At 40.9% G+C, this 20,040-nt stretch overlaps 1 protein-coding gene across 1 annotated transcript in view; it reads left to right on the forward strand.

Moving 5' to 3' along the window:
- Positions 1-210: 210 nt before the first annotated feature.
- LOC112314512 (cytochrome P450 4X1) overlaps positions 211-20,040 on the forward strand; it is a 29,535-nt gene continuing 9,705 nt past the window's right edge. Inside the window, exons 1-9 of the mRNA XM_053920301.1 lie at positions 211-589; positions 3,298-3,439; positions 4,604-4,648; positions 6,056-6,183; positions 7,940-8,067; positions 8,150-8,304; positions 13,372-13,478; positions 14,043-14,233; positions 18,493-18,626. Coding sequence (XP_053776276.1) covers positions 413-589; positions 3,298-3,439; positions 4,604-4,648; positions 6,056-6,183; positions 7,940-8,067; positions 8,150-8,304; positions 13,372-13,478; positions 14,043-14,233; positions 18,493-18,626 — 1,207 coding nt within the window. The 5' untranslated portion in view covers positions 211-412. The remainder of the gene's footprint in view (positions 590-3,297; positions 3,440-4,603; positions 4,649-6,055; positions 6,184-7,939; positions 8,068-8,149; positions 8,305-13,371; positions 13,479-14,042; positions 14,234-18,492; positions 18,627-20,040) is intronic.

Below are 20,040 nucleotides of genomic sequence, written 5' to 3' on the forward strand. Positions count from 1 at the left end.
CTTTTGGCATAGTAGTTTATTTGCACAGCAGCTTTGCATAGCATTTATTTGTGGCAGTGAAGAAAAAAATGACCTCGACCTTGGCATTATTTCAACACCTAAATTCAAGTCTCTCTTGATTGAAGACTGTCCTACTTGGTATGTGTCACTCCAGGAGGCTATAAGAAGTCGGCCTGAATGGAGGTTTGCATCAATTGATAAAGGCTTCAAAATCCGGGCACTTGCGCCTGCCTCCCCTGGCCAAGCCTGAGCTGCGGATCCCAACGCTCTTCCTCCTGCCGGGGGAAGGAGGGAGCTTCTGGGAGAGCACAGAGACGCAGTGGCCTGGGTGATCCTCCCCAACCACCGGGCTTGGAAAGATCACCCTCTCCCGGGATCCCCGGACACTGCCGACAATCAGCAGTACCCAGTGATGGAGTTCGCCTGGCTGGAGAAGTGCTGGGCGAGGCCCTTTTACCTGGCGTTCGTGTTCTTCCTGACCCTGGGGCTGCTGCAGGCCATCAAGTTCTACGTGCGGAGGCAGCAGCTGCTGCGAGATCTGCGCGCCTTCCCTGGCCCAGCCCCTCACTGGTTCAGCGGGAACCAGAAGGTAGACGGAAGGGAGGGGCGAAGGAGGATGCTGGAAACCCGGCGGGCAGAGAGGCGGCTTTGTTCTTCCCTTTTTCCACCCTTCCTTGCTGCACAGACCTGTCTGGCCCAGCCTGTGGCTCTCCGCGTCTTTTCATTCTTGTGGACTTGCTCCCTCACAGCCCTACAGGGGAAGGGACACGCCCTGGAGCCATTAGCTGGAGACTTCAGTGGCTGGGAGGAGGTATTTCAAAAGATTGAATCGGGAAAAAGAAAGTGCGGTGCAACTCTGGACTGTCTCTGCTACATCAATCTCTTGCATATATGTACTGCATTTTTAAAAAGGTCCCATACGAATTGCTAAATGTTTACTTATAATACTAAATAATACTTATTAATTGCAGAAAATGTGCAAAATTGGACGCAAAAGTTGCCATCCTTAGTGTTAGGTTGGAGTGGCTCAAGAAACCAGAGGGACCCAGCGAGCTAAGGAGTAGGGTTTATTAGTGGGGAATAAGAGGGAAATGTGGAGCTAAAGCAAAGGAGGTGAAGACTCGCTAGGTTGTTCTTAGGGCAGGGTTTTTAAGTGCAAAACCCCGCGAAGGGTAACTACTTGGGGTGTCAGAGTCTGATTGGCTAGAGCTGGTTACTGGTGCCTTTTCTGCTGACCATTGTTCTTGAACATCTTGTCAGGCTCAAGTTAAAGCTGCATCCTGTAATGCCGAATAGGCCCACCCCAGACCCCAGTCTTAGCTGGGCATGTGTTTGTCCTGGGTAGGGAGGGCAGGCAGTTTCCCAGGCAGGCATTTTCCCAGGCTACACTTTCGCAGGGTACAGTTTTCCCACCTGGTGATTTTCCATTCCTCCTAGGCTTACCTAGGTCTGTCAGAGCCCATTCCAACTAGAGAAAAGTACCTGTCTTTTCCTAAGATTCTTGTGAAGCAGGGAATAGCCCCTGCCAATCACTCCAAAAAATATTGACTGGTTTAAATTTTAGTGTAGAGGAAGGCTGGTACCTTTCAGTCAACCCTGCCTCTAAATCCACTCCCACGCTTGATTCCCTATTTTATTAAAAACAAACTATTAATTATTTTCAATGCATTATTTTGTACAATCATGTAGAAAACAAAAGGTGAGTTACAAAGCACTCTTACAATAATACTAGCTTTTATAATTGCCCATGGATTTACCTTTATTGAGATCTTTATTTCTTCATATGGCTTTGGGTTTCTTCATATGGCACACAGGTGACACACAGTTGTTTGAAGTAGATTAAGATAGATTATACAGCCCTGGCTGGTGTAGCTCAGTGGATTGAGCACTGGCCTGTGAACCAAAGTGTTGCTGGTTCAATTCCCAGTCTAGGGCACATGCCTGGGTTGTGGGCCAGGTCCCCAGTAGGGGGTGCTTGAGAGGCAACCACAGATTGCTCTTTCTCTCCCTCTCTTTCTCTCTCCTTTCCCCTCTCTAAACATATAAATAAAGTCTTCTTTTTAAAAAAAAGTAGATTATACACATCAAGCCACAGGAAATCCTGTATTTTACCCTAGGCAGTAATTTGGATATCTTCCTCTTTGAAACCTTTCACTAGTGTGGACTCTGGTCAAATGTGTTTACTCTTTTTTCACACTGGATTGGGGCATTTAGGCTGACTTCAAGGTAGGGAAGAATTACTGGCTAATTGGAATGTTTTCAGTTGTCAGCAGTGGGGAGAGAGATCAGACTGGCCAGGATGCAGGGTTTTTTGTTTGTTTGTTTGTGTTTGTTTGGTTGGTTTTAGAGACTGGGGGCAAGGGGAAGAAGGAGAAAGACAGGTAGGAAAAGCATAACTAGAACCAGAAATTGAACTGGCAACTTAGGCATGTGCCCTAACCAGAAATCAAACAGGCGACCTTTCTCTTTGAGGGACAACACCCAACCAACTGAGCCACACCAGTCAGGGCTGTGATGCGATTATTTTAAACAGTCTTCTTCCGTATCTTCCTGCTGGTTGGCAGGGTAGAATAGTCATGGCAGTTTACTTACTGTGAGGGGGTGATGCTTGAGTAAGGGCTGCACAGGGGCAGGTGGAGCAGTGCATAGGAAGAGATGGTAGTAGCTGACAGTTTTGCATTGGAGTTTGCTTCAAGCTTCACACGCTTGTATAACTGAATCTTCTGCTGTTATATGGCAAAGCAATTGAATTTTCTTTGCAGATGGAACTGGCGTGTTTTTAGAGAGAAGCATTTAGTATTAAGTCATTAGGAAAATATCACTCACCAGTAATTAGAGAGAGGAAAAGGGAGAGGGAATGGTGAGCAAGGTGGGTTGTGTTCAACCTGCTACTAGTTAGCTTTCCATATCAGGAAAAAAAATCTTTTGCTGTTTCCAGATACCACCCCTAATCCAAGTGTGTGTGTGACCTTGGCAGGTATAGGAGGGTATGTGAGTTGGCTCCCTTCACCCTCTCAGTTGGGATAACAGCTCACAGTGTATGGTGTTTGACAGTGTCTGGGTCTGGGGATACAACATATATTTACTTTGGGAAGATGAGTAAACTATCCTTGTTTAGAATTTTTTATACCCCAAGCTTATAAATCCCAAGGAAAGCGTGTTCAGCCACTTCCAGAAAAAGGGTCAGGGCCCCCTGCCTGTTGACCTTACCCAAGCCGCGAACTCACTTTTGTCTGTATGAGCAGATGAGTTTAGACTGGCTGGCATCTCTAATTTCCCTTGGTTTTTTCATTGCAGTTACTTCTGGGTGGTAACGTGGAGGAACTTGCGGAGGTTGTCAAAAAATACCCGTGTGCCTTTCCCATCTGGCTTGGGCCTTTTCAGGCATTTTTCTTTATCTGTGACCCAGACTATGCAAGGACATTTCTGAACAGAACAGGTAAGACAAGGAATGAATCTCAGGAACCTCATCCTCCTAAGAGTGATATGCATAAGCCACAAGGAGGATTGCAAAGGAATTCTGCAGCAATGATTAGTATTGGGCCTTCAAGAGACACTGGAGTAAGTGTGGAGAGGTTTCCCACCAATCCTGAAGGGGATTCCCACGTCCCCCTGGGCCTGTCTAGTTCAGACCCTCATGGACCCTTTAGGTCACTGTATCCTAAAGCCAAGCTGGCACCACCAGATTACCAGGGGCTTTCTTTCCTCGTTTGGTTTTGTGACTTCAGTGTCAGCCACAGTCCACCAGCCCCTTTCTTGAGTGGGAGTCCTCAGAGGGATTCCGAGGTAGCTCTGCCTGTGCTGGTCCAGGATGTAAAACTGAAGGCCAGGTCATGACTTTACTCAGTCTAAGCTCTTCAACATGGTCCAAATTTTGTGTTTGATTTTTGCATATTTCTCAAGTGTGTTCCCTTTTGGGGCCAAGTCCTTTGACTCCCGCATCCAATTCTTTCTCAAGGCTTCCATGGTACATTATCTCATAGCACAAAGTTTAAATGTCCAGTCTTTGCTCCATCAACTTTGTAAATTAAGGTCTGTTATTTAAACCTTTCTTCCCTGTGCCATTGTCTCCATTACTCTTAGCAAAACCTCATAAAAGAAAACAGCCTTTCCCATGTTTCCTGTTTCCCAAGTTCTCTTGGATTGGTCTCATGGTCGCCCGTTGAAGGGCAAGAGCTGTGAAACACCTCCACGTTAGAGTTCACAAGAATCCCAATAGGCATTTGTACTTGACTTCCTGGTGTGTCCTCAACCCCTGTGGTAACAGGTAGTTTGCTTTCCAAAAAACGTATGATAGGTTGTCCCAACTCCTGTTCTGGAAATTTTGTAACCTGTGAATAATCTCTATGTCTGAGGTAGAAAGTGTAAACGCGGAGAGAATCTGGGTTTGTGTACCTGTCTGCCTTGTGTACCTGTTCTCTGATCCCTGAACCTAGACTTCTGCCATCCGCCCCAAACCCTGCACCTGCCAAGGGCTGTAGGGAGCGAGTCCTGAGCCCCATTTTGCTATTTGTGGTTAATGCAAGCAAAAGAAGAGAAACTTGACCAACTTTGATAACTTTCCTCTAATGCTGTCTTTTGTTTCTGCTGGTTTACTCTGCAGATCCCAAGTCCAAGTACATATACAAGTTCTTGATTCCATTAATCGGTATGTATGTTTAAATGAGAAGGGTGACAAACTCTCTTGCTAGAAGTCCCCTTTCTATACTACAGCATTCAAAAGAAACTGAAGTCAGAATTCAAACGCATTGAGAATATGGTAGATCTCCACTGCAGGTTATCTAGGGGAAGGTCAAGAAGGCGTGCTAAGGTCAACACAGCTCAGCATCCTAGGAAGCCTCCTTGTCCATTTCTCTCCCTAAAGTCTCATTATCAAGACACACATGTGTGTATGTGTCCCATTTCTGTCTTTAAAGTTGCAGCTTCACCATCCACACTCTTTATGTTATCCTTTCTTCCCTCTTGTTCTCTTGTCTCCTTCCCTTTCTTTTTGGAGTTCCCTATTTCTGCATACAGATCAGTAAAATTTTGCCCCAAAGTAGAGTTTGGAAATATTCTATAAACAGATAAGTTAAGACTTTTAGTTACATATGTTATATTTATGTTAGAGGAGAAAAGAATTAAATGGAAGAACATGTGTTTTGGAGTTATAGCTACTTGGATTTGAATCCTGTGCCCCCTTCCCACTTCCTAGTTGAGTGTGGACTTGGGGAAGTCAGTTAGTCTCTCTAAGCCTCTGTTTCCTCACCTTTGAAAAAAAGGAAGAGAGTCACATCTCCAGAGTGTTGTGAGGATTAAATGAAACACATATTCATGTCATGCATTGCAAGGCTGGTATGTGTGTGGTAAGTCGTCAGTGAATGATGGCCATTATGTATTCATAAGAGTTAAGGTTCTCTTAAAGCCAAATCTTTAATGACCCCACTGGTGCAGAAGATTTGAGGCATTAGCCTTAATGAGTGTTGCCAATTTGTATCATTTATGGGTATGAAGTACAGCCTAGGGCTCAAGGGGGTGGGTATCTGGGGACATAATGAAAACTCCTTTGTACTTCCTTGTGAATTTTATGTTCACTGTGTGGTTTGAATTGGTTTAGAGGGACAGAAGATGGATATTTGCTGTGTTTCTATTGTCTGCTAGAGATCAGGCTGGGTGCCTTATATATATACCTCCATTTAATAAACAACACAATGAAGTAGGTATTTATCACACTTGATCATTGAGAAAACCAAGCCTCAGGAAGTTTAAGTGACTTAATAAATACATGGGTAGTAACTGATGAGTTCAGGATGAGCACTCTCATGAGGCTTCATAGAGTGGGGTTTTTCTGGCAATGCTAAATACATCCATCCCAGATGTAAGCATCAAAACTTACTTCGATCTTAAAATATGAACACTGTTTGATACTCTACTGTGTCATGTTGTGTGTCGTGGTCACCCCGTGGTGTGTGTTCTTTACCTCTCCTTCACCATATCTCCTTCACCATATCTATCTTCTCACCTCTCCTTCACCATATCTTCTAAAAAAATGATTTTGTGCCTTTTATTTCTCAAGGAGAAGGACTTCTGAATCTAAATGGTCCCACGTGGTTCCAGCACCGACGTATAATAACTCCTGTATTTAATTTTAATATCTTGAAGTCCTATGTCAATGTGATGACCCAGTCTGTGAATGTAATGCTGGTAGGTAAAGGGATACAAGTGTTCTGATATGTTCCAAAATACTCCCAACAGGAATTGAATGAGACATATATTTAGTGGGTAGTGAAAATCAAAGGGGGATGATTGGTAGAAATTAACCAATGTACAAGTACCTACTAGCAACAGATTGTATATGGCTTTTTGGGTGATAAAAAATGATGAAGATCTGGTTGTCTGTCTTAGATATATTTTGAGAACCTATGGAAATAAATTGAAGTAGTACCATTCAAATGTAAATGCTCTGGGTGACAGGTCAGAAAAACTGGAGGAGCTATAATAGCTTCAGATTCAGAGGAGACTCCGATTTATCACGAAACATGAGCTGGACTTGTATACGTGAATAATATGCATGAGGAATTTGGGCAGAGTGAGTTAGCATTACCAAAGTATTGGTGGTTGGGATGAACTTGCCTGATCGCCATAAATGACTGACAAATGACTAAGTGTCTATATTACAGTCGCAGATGTGAGTCTCCTGTTGTAGGTTACAGAGGGTGGTTAGGGGGTGACCTACACTCTTCCAAGGGGGCAGGAGGAGGATGCAGAGGAGTGTTCCTGTGGGCAGTCCCTGATGTATACATGAGTTCTCTTCTAAAAGCCCCCTTGTACATGATGACATTTTAGATTGTACTTATTTAAAAATCATACAAAAAATGCACTAATATAGTTTCATCAGAAACACTTCCAACATCACAAACAAAGCCAAAGTTTTTTCCACCTTCATCTGCAAGCCTATTCCTTTCCACAAGAGAGACGTACTGATTGACTGGGTTCTCAGCCTTGCTCACAGAGGTGATTTTAACCTCAGGTCTGCTGGGACTATGATGAAGTGAGTACCAGTGTGAGCTGGCCAGGCAGAGAGCTTGAGGTGCAGGTTAGAGTGGGAGAGGGCATGCTCTTCTGATTCAGGTGCTGTGCCGCTTCACGCACATTGCATATCAGCCAGTGGTGGTGTTGGAGTTTATCTCCATTTCAATGAACATTTCTGTCTCCCTTACTTGTAGGTCCCACATTTCCCTGAGATTGCTGTCACAGCTCTTCCCTCTGATGAGTTGTGCCAAAGTGCCTCCAGCTTTGAGCCTCCCCTTTGCTCTCATTCCTTCTAAACTCACTTTTGTACTCAGTAAAACGTGCATAATTCAGGGTGAAAGCATTTGACTAACGGTTGACACTTAGGTAAAAGCCAGAAAACCATCTCTTTGCCTTTTCTTGCATGGCCTCTGAATCCTTAGCATGTAGCTATAGGCAGAAGTGCTCAAATGCCAGTTGATCTGAACTTACACATTGAGATTTATTTGTATTTTTACTTTAATGTCCCAAGTTTAAGTGTGGTTATGGTGGTGGAGAATAGTGATGGATGGGTTGTCTAACAGTTTGGGAACTAAAGATGGAGGAAGCCCTGGGGAGCCCCTTGTAATTACAGGTGTTGTACCAGAGATTATCTGTTTTACTGGAACTCTGATCTGTTTCAAAGCAGAGTTATGGTAATAATTACAGGCCAACAGCACTTAATTCAGCCGTTTACTGGACACCTGGTTTGCTCCATGCTCTTTCTTACCCAGCAGGATGTGTGTTTTCCCTGTCCTAATGCCAAGTAAAAAGCTTATTTGCCTATATGGATTTTGGCTCCTGCCAGGTCAGGGTTGTCTCCATTTCAGCTTAAGGGCAGGGTCAGGGAGAAGCCTTCTGATCAAGACACTTTGATGGTGATGTTGTTGACCTTGACTTCCTGTATCAGGGTAAATGGGAGAAGATGTGCGACACTCAGGATACACTTGTGGAGGTCTATGGGGACATCTGCTTGATGACTCTGGACACACTCATGAAATGTACCTTCAGCAAAGAGACCAACTGCCAGATAAACAGGTCAGTAATAGGAGGGCAAAAAAGACATTTGTTTGCCATTATCTAAGTCACTTATTGACATTTATCCCCACTTTCTCTTTAGCTCCCATGATGTGTATGTCAATGGGATATCTGAAGCCTCCAAACTTATCTTTAAACGTTTTTACACTTTCTTACTTCACCATGACATGGTTTTCAAATTCACCCCCACTCACCGCCGCTTACAGAAGATAGCTACCACTCTGCATCAGTACACAGGTATTTCTAGGGTTTGGGCTGCCCAGATGCATCCATTGTCATAACCGTGTTGTGTTTGTGTAGAGGAGCAGGCCTGTGTGAAAACAGAAAGCATTCTTGCTCTTGATGGAGCTTTGATGTGGACATTGCTCCAATGTAATGCAAGTCCTTTAGAAGACTTGCTACATCCACTGTCATGGTCTTACGAGAAGTTTTCAAGTTACTGTATAATTTTTATTGTGCATGATTTTTATTAATACAAATATAACCTGAGAAGTGGGCACTGAACTATTTCAAAGCATAAATGGCATTTAGCTTTTCACACCATGATTGAAGTAGTAATGAAAAGTGAAAAACATTCATGCAACACAGGAATGATTAGGGGAAGAGAGTAAATGGGGACATACATTGAAAAAAGGGGGAAATGCGGAGTAGTCCGCTGGGTCTGAAGTTTGAGTTATGGAAGATGACTAAGTTCTAGAGATCTGCTCTACAGCATGGTGCCTGTAGTTAACGATACTGTATCGTCTACTTAAAAGTGTGTTAAGTGGGTAAATCTCAGCATAAACATTCTTACCAGAATTTAAAAAATGTAAAAAGTTAAAAAAGGAATGGTTCAAAAATAGCTTTCACAAAACATACACCTAAAAGTGAAAGCGATTAAACTTTCTAAGCAATTGAACATTACTTTTAATGAACACCATAGTACAGAATGTTTACCAAGCAGTTAGTTCATCCTACATTAGCACCACCACTTCCCAGCAGTGTGACTTTGGGCAAGTTACCTATAACTTTCCCACAGTTTTATCTGTAAAATGAGGGTAAAACAGGACCTAGCTCATAAGGTTTGTGGTGAGGATTAAATATGTTGATACATTTGAAGTACTTCAGACAGTTCCTGGAACTGCATAAATGGAAACATGATATATATTTGTCTCTAGGCAATTTGCAAGACACACCCTTTATCACATGGTTCATTTTCAAAAATCTCTTTACTGGGTGGCCTTTTCGTTTTGTTCATGGTTTATTTTGCTGTGCTAAAACTTATTTGTTTGATATAGTCCTATTTATTTACATTTTATTTTGTTTCTTTTCCCCAAACAGAATAATCAGAAAACATATTACAAAAAGCAATGCAAGAGAGTTTACTGCCTATTTTTTCTTCTAGGAGTTTTATGGTTTCAGGTCTTCCATTTAAGTTTTTAATCCATTTTGAGAAGGTGGTCTAGTTTCATTTTTTTTGTATGTATCTGTCCAGTTTTCCCAAAGCCACTTGCTGAATAGACTGTCTTTACTCCGTGGTATATTTTTGCCTCCTTTGTCACAGATTAATTGATCATGTAGGCATGGGATTATTTCTGGGTTCTCTATTCTGTTCCATTAATCTATGTGTTTGGGTTTTGCCAGTATCATGCTGTTTTGACTACTGGAGCCTTGTGGTATAGTTTGATATCAGAGAGAGTGGTACCTGCAATGTTGTTCTTGTGCAAAATTGTTGTGACTCTTTGAGGTCTTTTTGATTCCTTATAATTTTTTGGATTATTTATTTTAGTTTTGTAAAAAGTGCCATTGATATTTTGATAAGAATTGATTACATTAGATGTATAGATTGCTTTGGGCAGCATGAACATTTTAGAGATGTTAATTCTTCATATCCATGTGCACAATATATGTTTCCATTTATTTGGATCTTCTTCAATTTCTTTCCTCAATGTTTGATAATTTTCCAAGTACATGCATTTTAACTCCTTGGTTAAATTTATTTCTGGGTATATTATTTTTTTGGATTAGTTTTAAATGGGATTGTTTTCTTCACTTCTCTTTCTGGTAGTTCATTATTGGTATATAAAAATACAACTGATTTTTGAATAGTAATTTTTCATCTCATGACTGTACTGAATTTATTGGTCAGTTCTAAGAGTTTTGTTTCTTTGCATTTGTGAAATTGTTAGGATTTTCTATATATGGTATGATATTTACAAACAATGGCAGTTTTACTTCTTCTTTTCCATTTTGAATGCCTTTTATTTCTTTTTCTTGTATGATTGGTATACCTAGGACTTTCAGTGTTATGTTGAATAGAAGCGGTGAAAGTGGGCATCCTCGTCCTGTTTCTGATTTTAAGGAAAACTTTCTTTTACCTTTTCACTGGTGAGTATTATGTTAGCTGTGGGTTTGTCACATTTGGCCTTTATTACGTCGAGGTATGTTTTCTCTGTTCCTACTCTGCTGAGAGTTTTTGTCATAAATGGATGCTGGATTTTGTCAAAAAGCTTTGTCAGCATCTATTGGTATGATCATATAATTTTTATCTTTCATTTTGTTTATGTGATGTAGAGTATTAATTGATTTGCAAATGTTGTACTGGCCTTGCATCCCAGGAGTATATCCCACTTGATCATGGCATATGACCTTTAATGTATTATTGAATTAAGTTTGCTAACATTTTGTTGAGGATTTTTGTATCTGTGTCCATCAGGGATATTGGCCTCTTTTGTGAAGTCTTTGTGTGCTTTTGGAATTCCAGTAATGCTGTCCTCATAAAATGAGCTTGGGTGCCTTCTCTCCCCTTCAGTTTTTAGGAATAGTTTGAGAAGGTTAGGTGTTCTTCTTTCAATGTTTGGTACAATTCACATGTGAAACCATTTGGGCTTTTGTTTTTTGGGCAAGAGAGTTTTGGGACTACTGCTTTGATTTCAGTAGTTGTAATCAGTCTGTTCAGATGTTCTTCTTGCTTCAGTCTTGGAAGACTGTATGTTTCTAGGAGTTCATGCATTTCTTCTAGACTGTCCAATTTGTTGGCATGTAACTGTTCATGGTATTTTCTTATAACACTTTGTATTTCTGTGGTGTCAGTTGTCGCTTCTCATCTTTTATTTCTGATTTTATTTACTTGGCTTCTCTCTTTTTTCTTGATTTGTCTGGTTAAAGGTTTATCAATTTTGTTCATCTTTTCAAAGAATCAGCATTGGTTTCATTGATCTTTTGTATTGTTTTTTAGATTCTATTTCCTTTATTTCCACTCTGATCATCATTATTTCATCCTTCTACTCATTTTGTGCTATGATAGTTGTTCTTTCTCTTGTTGCTTTAGGTGTAAGTTTAGATTGTTTATTTGAGATTTTTCTTGTTTCTTGAGGAAAGCCTATATTGCTATGCATTTCCCTCTTGGAATTGCATTGGCTGTGCCCCACTGGTTTGGAGTCATTGTGTTTTCTTTATAATTTCTCTGAAGGGATATTTTGAATTTATCCTTCATCTTGTTGGTTAGTCATTCCTTTTTCAGTAGCATGTTATTTAACTTCCATGTCTTAGTGTGTTTTTTAGTTTTCTTCTTGTACTTGATCTGATTTCATACCAGTGTGATCATAGACACTGTTCAATATGATTTCAAATTTCTTAAACTTATTGGGACTTGTTTTTTGGCCTAGCATGTGGTCACTCCTGGAATATATTCCCTGTGTGCTTAAAAACAATGTCTGAGAAAAAATATTCTGCTGCTTTAGGGTGAAATATTTTAAAAATATCTGTTAAATTCTTTTGTCTACTGTGACATTTAGGGCCACTGTTTCCTTGTTGATTTTCTGTCTGGATGATCTGTCCACTGTGGTCAATGGGGCATTGAAGTCCCCTACTATGACTGTATTACTGTTGATCACTCCCTTTATATCTGTCATCATTTGCTTTATATTTAGTTGCTCTCGTGTTGTGTGCATAAATGTTTACAAGAGTTATATCCTCACATTGGATTGATCCTTTATCTTTGTCTCATGTTATAGCCTTTCTTTTAGAGTCTATTTTGTCTGATATAAATATTGCATCCTCATTTCTGCTTTTGAACTCTGCACCTGGTAGCTTGGTTGACTCCGTTTTTAGTTCTTTTTCTGGAGATTTCTTTTTTTCTATCATTGGGGCATGTTTCTTTTTCTCCCACTTTGTCTGCCTTTTTGTGACTCTCTGCATGTATTTCATAGATCTGCTATGTTTCCTAATCTTGTTATCATGGTCTTATGTAGTTGATGTCTTGTGGGACTCAGTGGCACACTTTTCTTGACCACCTGAACCAGGTGCTGCAGGAATGTCTTTTGCGGGGGTTATGTGAGTTCTCTGGTTGTAGTTGAGTCTTAGTTGCTATTGGCCCATCCATGTCCTTCCCAATTCTTAACTACCACCTGTGGATGTGGGACCAAGTGGTTTCTTGTCTCGACCCCTCTGACCAGTCTCAATGTGGCTTTTTTTTTTTTTTTACTTTTTTCTTATCCTTGTTCAAGTACAGTTGTCTCCATTTCCCCCTCCCCTACTCCCCCCCACCCAGCCATCCCCACCTCCCACCCCTGATCTGAACCCCCCTTGGTTCTGTCCTTGTGTCCTTTATAGATGTTCCTGAAGCCCCTTCCCCCTTTTCCCCTCGGTATCCCTTCCCACCTCCCCTTTCTTACAGTTTGTTCTTTTTATTTCTTTTAATTATATTTATTTATTTATTTATTTATTTATTTTTATTGTTGTTTAATTACAGTTGTCTGCACTTCCCCCTCGCCATTGCCCCCTACTGACGCCAAACCCACCTCCCTCACTTGCTTCCACCCTCCCCCTTGGTTTTGTCCATGTGTCCTTTATAGTAGTGCCTGAAAACCCTTCTCCCTACTGTCCTTTCCCCCCTCCCCTCTGGCTATTGGTAGATTGTTCTTAATATCCCTGTCTCTGGGTATATTTTGCTTGCTCCTTCTTTATATCCTTGGTTATAAGAGTTCTGTTCACTTAGTGTTCAAGTGGCTCTCAAGGGTGGTTGTTCTGTAATGTAGTTGTAATTCTGAGGTGGTGATGGGAGGAGGCAAGCACAGCATTTACTTACTCTACCATCTTGACTGGAAGCATCTGTCTCTGGAGCTTTGATCAAAAACTGTTATTTGATGGGAAAATAAATGTCTGCAAAGATTTAAATCTGTTTAAATAGGTACACCCACTGTGACCTCAGGAAATTAGGCAAGATTTGAAGTTACTTATGGGTCATGGCTTGCTCTACATTTTATTTTATTTTGATTTACTTTGTTGTTACTTTAGTAATGGGAGATTATTATTCTACCACAGAGCTGGTAATCCAAGGCAGAAGGAAATCCCTCAAGGATAAGAAGGAACAGGGTAACACTGAGAAGAGGAAGTATCAGGATTTTCTGGATACTATCCTTTCTGCCCAGGTAAATCTTTCAAATTTCTGAGCTTGCTCATATGTCCAGATAACTGTATGGGTAAGTGGGTGTGTGGAAGGAGAGGAGAGAATAGCAAAAGTGATCCACTAAATTTAACAATGCTTTTGAATTGATGGGTTGGCTCCATAAAATTTGAGGTAAAAATAGAATTCTGCAACTTTGTTACTAGAGAAAATCAGATAAGACTAAATATTTTTATTGATTTGACAGGTTTGGTGACTATCAGAAAGATACATGATAGTTTAGTAAAATAAGAAAATGTGTCACAGAGTAAGCTGATAAAGTATTGATGATGAGGTGCTGGAAAATCTGGATAAGTCTGGTAGGATGATTGGTGGAACTCTTTGCAGGGCCTGCTTTCCTTACCTAACTTTGGTCCAGTTTTATGCTCTGAGCAAAGTGTGTCTCATAGTGTCTACATTTTGGACTGAATTAAAATTGAAACTTTCATTGGAAATGCCATTTTTTTCCCATTAAGACCATTATTTTGACTGGGGCTCCAAACATCTATAAACTGAAATTGCATGAAAATATCTCTATTGTGCTTTCTAGGCTGAAAATGGCAACAGCTTCTCAGATACCGATGTGCATTCTGAGGTGAACACATTCATGGTGGCAGGGCAAGACACCATGGGAGGGAGCATTGCCTGGCTCCTCTACCACCTGGCTCAGAACCCTGAGCATCAGGAGAGATGCCGTGAAGAGATCAGGGGCATCCTGGGGGATGGGTCTTCTATCACCTGGTAAGATCTGCCTCCCTAAACATTTCCTCCTGGGTTTCCTCCTGGGATTTTGCTTGATTCTGTCTTCTTCTAGTACATTGCTGACTGTAGTGCTTCAAAGGATGTGGAAGCAGAGGAGGCAGGCTACCATTGTGCTCTTTTCTAGGGGGCTCAAAATCATTCCTTTGCATTTTGCAAACCAGGTTCACACATTCATAAGTTATCTATTTCACTGTTTTTGTATTCAGTGTTGTGTGAAATGACTTCTTTCTTTCTTTCACCCAGTTTCTGGTGCATTGGAAATGGGGACTTGATCCTTAGACTTGCATGCAGAGCTTGAGTGGTAGGGCTCAAGTGGGGCTCCTCTTCTGAGAACATCTGCGTCATTTAAGCCTCACTGTAGACATTCTCTCCCATCTCCTTGTCCATTCCTCAGATTTGGCATTGGACTTTGAACATAGTACTAAATGATGTACTCAGATGTGAGTTTAACAAATCTGGATTGAGGACGTTTTATGTACTAAGGCATTAAAAATACATGCAAGATTTGGTGTGGGTCTTACCCTCGATGAGCTCACACCCTAATACAGGAGACAGAACTCCCTTACAGATAATTGCAGTATAGCATGGTAAGGATGAGAGAGATGTGCTGGCCACCACAGACACTTAGAAGACAGATTCCTAGGCTGACTTGGGAGCTCAGGGAGACTTTCCAGGAGATCTTGCTTCAGGTGCCTCTTATAGGATGGGTAATAGTTAGCCAGGTGGGAAACTTCAACTCCATTTTGCTAGACTTGAGCATATCCTGCTGTTAATGAAGCCCAGGTTTATGAAGCCCCTTAAACATGCTGTTTCAAAGAACACACATGTCCCTGATATAAACCACATTCTTCATCCTAGGTAGATAATTTATGTATCCTTGTTTTTCTGGTCAAATGGGCAGAAAAATAGATATGCTAAAGGCAATGTAGTTCCATGGTTAGGAGGAAAATATCACATTTTTAATGCAACACTCAGCTCAATTAGAACATTTGTAAAGGAAAAAATGAATTTATATGAGTATTATAGAAATCTCACTATTTATCAGAAAGTAATAGTCATTTCTTAGTATAAGTAAAAGGTTTGAACTCTATAGCACAAAATGCAGTGTTGATTAGTCATTTTTTATTCATTCATTGAATTAAAAAAACTGTATAGTATCTCCCCAAATTAATTAGATATTTTAACCTTGATTATAGTGGCTATATTTATAACTCAAACAATTACCTTTCTCATTCTTATTTGGCTTATGTGAAATGTGAAAAACAATAAAGAAATCTTTCCAGGTGAGAATATAAAGTGCAAAGGATCTTCTTTAAAATTATTTTATTGTTCTTCAAGTAGAGTCGTCTGCATTTACCCACCCCCCTCCCTCCTCTGATTCTTCCCACTCTTAGTTTAGCCCATGTGTCCTTTATAGTTGTTCCCGAAAACCCTTTCTTACTTTCCCCCCATTATTCCCTCACCCTCCCCTCTGGTTACTGTCAGTTTGCTCTTAACTTCAGTGTCTCTGGTTATATTTTGCTTGCTTATTTGTTTTGTTGATTAGGTTCCACTTAAAAGTGAGATATATGGTATTTGTCTTTCACAGGCTGGCTTATTTCACTTAGTATAATGCTCTCCAGTAACATCCATGATGTTGCAAAGGTTAGGAGCCACCCTTTCTTTCTTTCTGCTGCATAGAATTTATTGTGTAAATGTACCATCGTTTTTTGATTCATTCATTTATTGATGGACACTTAACCCTCCTCTCTTCAATCCTTAGCCATCCCTTACACATTCTTCATTTGTATGATGAGCCAAGTATTGCAAAACTGGTTTTCAGAAATCTGCATAGGAAATCCTTTACCAGTACTTTAATGCCTCACTTTATTTTGATTTTTTAATATATTTTAATGATTATGCTATTACAATTGCCCAATTTTCTTTTCTTCCTTTATTCCCCTCCACCCTGCACCCCTCCTCCCACCAGCATTCCCCCACTTTAGTTCATGTCCATGTATCACACATGTAAGTTCTTTGGCTTCTCTGTTTCCTATAGTATTCCCACCATGAACCCTGTCTATTTTGTCCCTACCATTTATGCTTCTTATTCCCTGTAGCTTTCCCTGCATTCTCCTCCCTCCCCCTCCCTGCTGATAACCCTCCCTGTAATCTCCATTTCTGTGATTCTGTTCCTGGTCTAGTTGTTTCCTTATTTGTTTTCGATTTTGTTTTAGGTTCAGTTGTTGATAATTGTGAGTTTGTTGTCATTTTACTGCTCAAACTTTTGATCATCTTCTTTTTCTTAGGTAAGTCCCTTTAACATTTCACATAATAAGGACTTGGTGATGATGAACTCCTTTAACTTGACCTCATCTGGGAAGCACTTTGCCTACCATCCTGCTTCTAACTGATAGCTTTTCTGGATAGAGTAAACTTGGATGTAGGTCCTTGCCCTTCATGACTTTGAATACTTCTTTCCAGTCCCTTCTTGCCTGCAAGGTTTCTTTTGAGAAATCAGCTGACAGTCTTATGGGAACTCCTTTGTAAGTAACTATCTCCTTTCTCTTGCTGCTTTTAAGATTCTCTCCTTCTCTTTAATCTTGGGTAATATACTTATGATGTGCCTTAGTGTGTGCTTCCTTGGATCCAACTTCTTTGTGGATCTCCGAGCTTCCCAGGCTCTCGGGAAGTGTATTTCCTTTGCCAGATCAGGTGAGCTCTCCTACATTATGTTTTCGATAAGTTTTCAATTACTTGATCTTCCTCTTCTCCTTCTGTCACCCCTCCAATTTGGATGTTGAAGTATTTGAAGTTGTCCTGGAGGTTCCTAAGCCTCTCCTCAATTTTTTGTTCTTGTTTCTTCATTGTGTTCTGGTTGAATGTTAATTTTTTACTTCCAGTACAAATAGTTGATTTGAGCCCTGGTTTCCTTACCATCACTGTTGGTTCCCTGTACATTTTCCTTCATTTCACTTTGCATCGCCTTCATTCTTCCTCTATTTTTCTACCATACTCAAGTATTTCTGTGAGCATCCTGATTACCAGTGTTTCCGCATCTGTTAGGTTGGCTATCTCTTCATCACTTAGTTCTATTTTTGGACCTTTGATCTGTTCTTTTATTTGGGCCATATTTTTTATTTACATTTGTCATGACATTTATTTAATTTATTTAGAAAATAAACAAACTAAAGAAAGCTTGGGGGATGGATTTTTAGTTACTGAAAGTGGGCACGAGTTTTAAAAATTGAAAAATACTGTTGTACAGCCTTCTTCTGGGTCCACTATGTAATGCTTTAGTACTTGGGGGTTTTCATATAAATATTGTAGTTGGACCATATTTCTTTGTCTAGATGTGCGTGTTATGTAGTAAGGGGCAGAGCTGTAGGTATTCGCCAGGGAGGGACAACCCACATTGCTGCGTTGTGGTGTTGTTTGTGGGGAAGGCGTCAGAGAGGGAACAATACTGCCTGCTTGACTCTTGGCTGGCTTTCAGTCTCTTCTGACACTACCCACAAGTAAATTGGGCCCATCTGCTGCTGGCCTTCTGGGGGGTGGGTTTGTGTACATTCTAGGACCCTGTGGGTCTCTCCAACAAACTCTCCTGTGAGGCTGGGAGTTTTCCTGCTGCCACAACCCCCACAGGTTTTTACAGCCAGAGGTTTTCAGGCTTTATTTCCTCACGCTAGAACCCTGGATTGTGTGGCCTGTCTCGCTCCCTAGTTTTTCTTCCTGGTTTATCCCTATGCAAATGTGGGACTGCCTGGTCCACTAGCCACCTCCTCGCCCTCTCTGTTCCACCAACAGCCACCTTGTCTGGAGTCCTCTCTGCCCTGGCTTCCCATCTCCACTCCTCCTACCAATCTGTATGAAGGTTTCTTGTTTAACTCCTTAGTTGCCGGACTTTTATACAATTGGATTTTCTTGCAATTCTGGTTATTTCTTGTTTTTAAATTTGTTGTTGCCCTTCTGGTGGTTGTGCGAGGAAGAAAAGTGTATGTACCTATGCCTCCATCTTGTTGATAATACCTTGCTTTATAATGAGGATATTTGGCACCTGTCTGGTTCTTCTTCCTCCTGGACCTCATTTGACCCTAAGGCAGGAGTCTCATTTTAATATTCTGTCACATAACCAAATGGAAAAATAGTTTTAAGCTGACGATGATATTCGCCCGGAACAGGTATAAAGGAGAAAAAAATCAATATTTATAAACTGGATATGGAGTCTGAGTTTCTTCCTCCTTCCCTTATATCCACAGGGAACAGCTGGGTGAGATGTCATACACCACAATGTGTATCAAGGAGTCACTCCGACTGATGCCAACAGCCATAGCCATTTCCAGAGAACTCAGCAAGCCCATAACCTTCTCAGATGGACGCTCTTTGCCTGCAGGTCTTTGCATTCTTTCCTGAAGCAGTTCCTAGAGGTGGTGGGACCCTAGGAACCACAGTAAAAGACCAGTGGTTTCACAACTCTTGGAGAAGTCAAAAGACAATCCTGAAGACACTGGTTAAGGTTGGGCACCTATTCAGTAAGAGCTCAGTGGGCATTGCCTTGATCACATAGTGGTTGCAGAGACTTTCCCAAAGGCACATAACCATTTGCAGCAAGTTATACCCAGCACCTGTGTTCCCAGAGTCTGAACCCAGAGTTTCTTTCCTTCTGGGACATTGTTTTTAATATAATGCTTTGTTTGACTGAGTTTGAGACCCAGGTGAGGCTTCCTGGGAGATGAACATCATTATTTATCTAGAAGACCCAAGGAAAGTTTTTGGCTTCATCATCATCATAATATCACCCTAATAAATGAGCAGCACTTAAGATTTTACATAGGCTTCTACCATTTTATCTCATTTTTCCTGGAACATGATCTTAGCAAACACTTGTATAGAGGAAAGTGTTTTCCAAGAGGAAAGCACTTTCAAATACTTTTGCTATAGGCAAAATCCCACTGGGGGGCCAGTGTGCAGTGAACAGACTAGAACTCATACCAAGGTCCCCTGCCCAGACACCAGGGCTCTCCAGGACAACACAGGTTTCTGCTCAGGGTGAGTGGGAGGAAGAGGGTCACATGAGACACCCTTCACACATCTGCTTCAGTGTCCTATTTATTCTTGCCCTTGGAAACAAGCCCACAGAGTTGCTTGTAGCAGACACCAATAACCTGTAACTTACTGGGATGTTGTTGACAGATCAAAAATCAATTTATCAGATTTACTTCTGGTAACCAAATAATCCTAAATTATCTCTCCTCTGTCTTCTTTCTTTTAATCCTCCAACTACATGGATATTTGCCAGAATTCTCCACCCTGTGTATAAGAACAGCACCAACAGAAATTGTCCTTGGTATTGGATGGGGGAGTTACGGTTCTGTTCTTATGCCCCCAAATGGTCTCCAGTGGGTGCTTTTATAGTCCTTCAATAGACATACAGTAGTCCCTCCCTATGCATGATTTCATTTTCCCTAGTTCAGTTACCTGCAATCACCTGGGGTCTGAAACTCTTAATTTTCTTAATGGCCCCAAAGCACAACGGTAGTAATGCTGGCAATTTGGATATGCATAAAGGAAGCTTTAAAGTGCTTCTTTTAAGAGAAAATGAAAGTTCTCATAAGCTGAACTTGCTATGATCTACCATAAAAATAAATATTTTATTTGTGGAATTGTGGAAATGAGAAAAGAAATTTGTGCTAGATTTTCTGTGCACCTCAAACTACAGAAGTATTGGCCATGATATATGAACAGCGGTAGTTAAGATGGACAAGACTTTAAATTTGTGGGAGAAAGACATGAACAGAAAACTTGTT

This window comes from Desmodus rotundus, chromosome 3, assembly GCF_022682495.2.
Source record: "Desmodus rotundus isolate HL8 chromosome 3, HLdesRot8A.1, whole genome shotgun sequence".
NCBI classification, from domain to species: Eukaryota; Metazoa; Chordata; class Mammalia; order Chiroptera; family Phyllostomidae; genus Desmodus; species Desmodus rotundus.